This window comes from Colobus angolensis, unplaced genomic scaffold (assembly GCF_000951035.1).
Source record: "Colobus angolensis palliatus isolate OR3802 unplaced genomic scaffold, Cang.pa_1.0 Scaffold22, whole genome shotgun sequence".
In the NCBI taxonomy this organism is placed as follows: Eukaryota; Metazoa; Chordata; class Mammalia; order Primates; family Cercopithecidae; genus Colobus; species Colobus angolensis.
Genome location: NW_012115377.1, coordinates 5,113,856 through 5,116,433, shown reverse-complemented (window position 1 = coordinate 5,116,433; position 2,578 = coordinate 5,113,856). Strand labels below are relative to the sequence as shown.

At 63.9% G+C, this 2,578-nt stretch overlaps 1 protein-coding gene across 1 annotated transcript in view; it reads left to right on the top strand.

Annotated features, from left to right (window-relative positions):
* The window catches only part of XAB2 (XPA binding protein 2), a 10,736-nt gene extending 8,158 nt beyond the window's left edge, over positions 1-2,578 (top strand). Inside the window, exons 12-18 of the mRNA XM_011943638.1 lie at positions 838-1,000; positions 1,095-1,285; positions 1,461-1,583; positions 1,698-1,869; positions 2,068-2,197; positions 2,287-2,396; positions 2,496-2,578. Coding sequence (XP_011799028.1) covers positions 838-1,000; positions 1,095-1,285; positions 1,461-1,583; positions 1,698-1,869; positions 2,068-2,197; positions 2,287-2,396; positions 2,496-2,557 — 951 coding nt within the window. The 3' untranslated portion in view covers positions 2,558-2,578. The remainder of the gene's footprint in view (positions 1-837; positions 1,001-1,094; positions 1,286-1,460; positions 1,584-1,697; positions 1,870-2,067; positions 2,198-2,286; positions 2,397-2,495) is intronic.

Below are 2,578 nucleotides of genomic sequence, written 5' to 3'. Positions count from 1 at the left end.
CCAGGATGGTCTCGATCTCCTGACCTCGTGATCCGCCCGTCTTGGCCTCCCAAAGTGCTGGGATTACAGGCTTGAGCCACCGCGCCCGGCCGAAATTTCCTCTTCTTAAAAGGACATCAGTCATAATGGATTAGGCGGCCCCTAACGACCTCAGTTTAACTTAATGATCTCATCTTCAAACGAACCTACCTTCTGAGGTACTGGGGGTTAAGATTTCAGCATACGAACGTTGTGGCGGGGCGCAGTTCCTGCCACAGCAGGCACGGAGTTCTGCTTCCGTGTGCACCCGTGACTCGTGGGGAGGCTGTTGGTGCCAGCGTGTGCGGGCTGTCCCTGCCCCGCTGCTCAGGAGATGGCTTGTGGGGTCCATGGGCTGTGTTGCGTGTGTCCATGGCAAGGCCCTGTCCCGCGGCCGGAGCAGTCATGTTTGTGTGTGTTTCTATGGATCGTGTGGGCATTATACAGATACGCAAATGGGAAGGTCGTACATGCACATGCGTGCTGCTGCCTGCCCCTCTGCCTGGGGGTGTGGCCTTCTCCCTGGGGATGGGCAGCCAGTATCAGCGGAACTGGGGAGCCGCCTACCTTCACCCATCCCCCATCACGTCACCTCCTATGGGGTCAGACTGCTTAGCAGGTCCCATTGCACCCCTGTTCTTGGGGTTCTCGCAGAGGGAGACAGTGCAGAGGACAGACCCCAACAACTGCCATTAGGGACGGGGAAGGGCCCCGAGGGAGACCCCAGCGGGCTCCCTACAGACGTCACCCAAGGACATCCCGGGTGCCTGGTGGTCTCTGCCTACAGACTCCTATGTATGACTGTCCCTCTGGTAACAGGCGTACGAGCGCGGCATCTCGCTGTTCAAGTGGCCCAACGTGTCCGACATCTGGAGCACCTACCTGACCAAATTCATTGCCCGCTATGGGGGCCGCAAGCTGGAGCGGGCGCGGGACCTGTTTGAACAGGCTCTGGATGGCTGTCCCCCAAAATATGCCAAGAGTGAGGCGGGCAGATGGCATGGGGGGGGCAGGCAGGCTGGGTTTCTGACTGGTCCTGGCTGACTGTGCTTCCCTCTCCCCTCTGCCCCGCCCAGCCTTATACCTGCTGTACGCACAGCTGGAGGAGGAGTGGGGCCTGGCCCGGCATGCCATGGCCGTGTACGAGCGTGCCACCAGGGCCGTGGAGCCCGCCCAGCAGTATGACATGTTCAACATCTACATCAAGCGGGCGGCCGAGATCTATGGGGTCACGCACACCCGTGGCATCTACCAGAAGGCCATTGAGGTACCCACTGTGGGAGTCCGGGCCGGGGCCGGAGGTCCCTGAGCAGATGGAAGGGGTCCAGGCAGGTGGGAGGGGCTGGGGAGGAGCCTTCTGGAAGCACAGGGATGGCCATGGTGTGTTGGGAGCCCTGACCTACCCTGGCCTCACTCCCGGCCTCCCCAACCCCGGTGTCCAGGTGCTGTCAGACGAGCACGCGCGTGAGATGTGCCTGCGGTTTGCAGACATGGAGTGCAAGCTCGGGGAGATTGACCGTGCCAGGGCCATCTACAGCTTCTGCTCCCAAATCTGTGACCCCCGGGTAGGGCTGGGGGCTGGGGAGGGATGGGCAGCAGGGTTGGGGGTGCGGCGGAGTCAGACACCTCACGGGCCCACACACCCACCCCTGCCCTGCCCTGCCCTGCCCCCGCCACAGACGACCGGCGCGTTCTGGCAGACGTGGAAGGACTTCGAGGTCCGGCACGGCAACGAGGACACCATCAAGGAGATGCTGCGCATCCGGCGCAGCGTGCAGGCCACGTACAACACGCAGGTCAACTTCATGGCCTCACAGATGCTCAAGGTCTCGGGCAGTGCCACAGGCACCGGTGAGCCACCCTGGCTGGCTGGGTCCCTGATCCAGGGCATCTCAGCCTGGCCTGACCTGGGCTTTCTGGGTCTGGAGCCTCAGGTCCTGAAGGGAACCTCCTTGAGGGCTGGGCCATCACCTGGGGGACTGGGACAGTGCAGCATCTGATGTGTGGGAGGGGCCCCCGTGGTGCTGACCCCCTGCTCCCGCCCCCTAGTGTCTGACCTGGCCCCCGGGCAGAGCGGCATGGACGACATGAAGCTGCTGGAACAGCGGGCAGAGCAGCTGGCGGCTGAGGCGGAGCGTGACCAGCCCCCACGTGCCCAGAGCAAGATCCTGTTCGTGAGGTGAGGGCGGATCCTGGGATGGGACAGGACTGGGACAGGTCCTGAGGGGGCCCAGGGTGGGGAACTGAGGCAGCTTGGCCTGTCCCCAGGAGTGACGCCTCCCGGGAGGAGCTGGCGGAGCTGGCACAGCAGGTCAACCCTGAGGAGATCCAACTAGGCGAGGACGAGGACGAGGACGAGATGGACCTGGAGCCCAACGGTGAGGGCCTGGCGGGGAAGGGGACGGGGGCAGGGCCAGGGCGGGCCTCCGGGGACAGGCCACCGCCAGGAGGGTGACTGGCTCCTGCCTTCCCCACAGAGGTTCGGCTGGAGCAGCAGAGTGTGCCAGCCGCTGTGTTCGGGAGCCTGAAGGAAGACTGACCCGTCCCTCCTCTCCCCTCC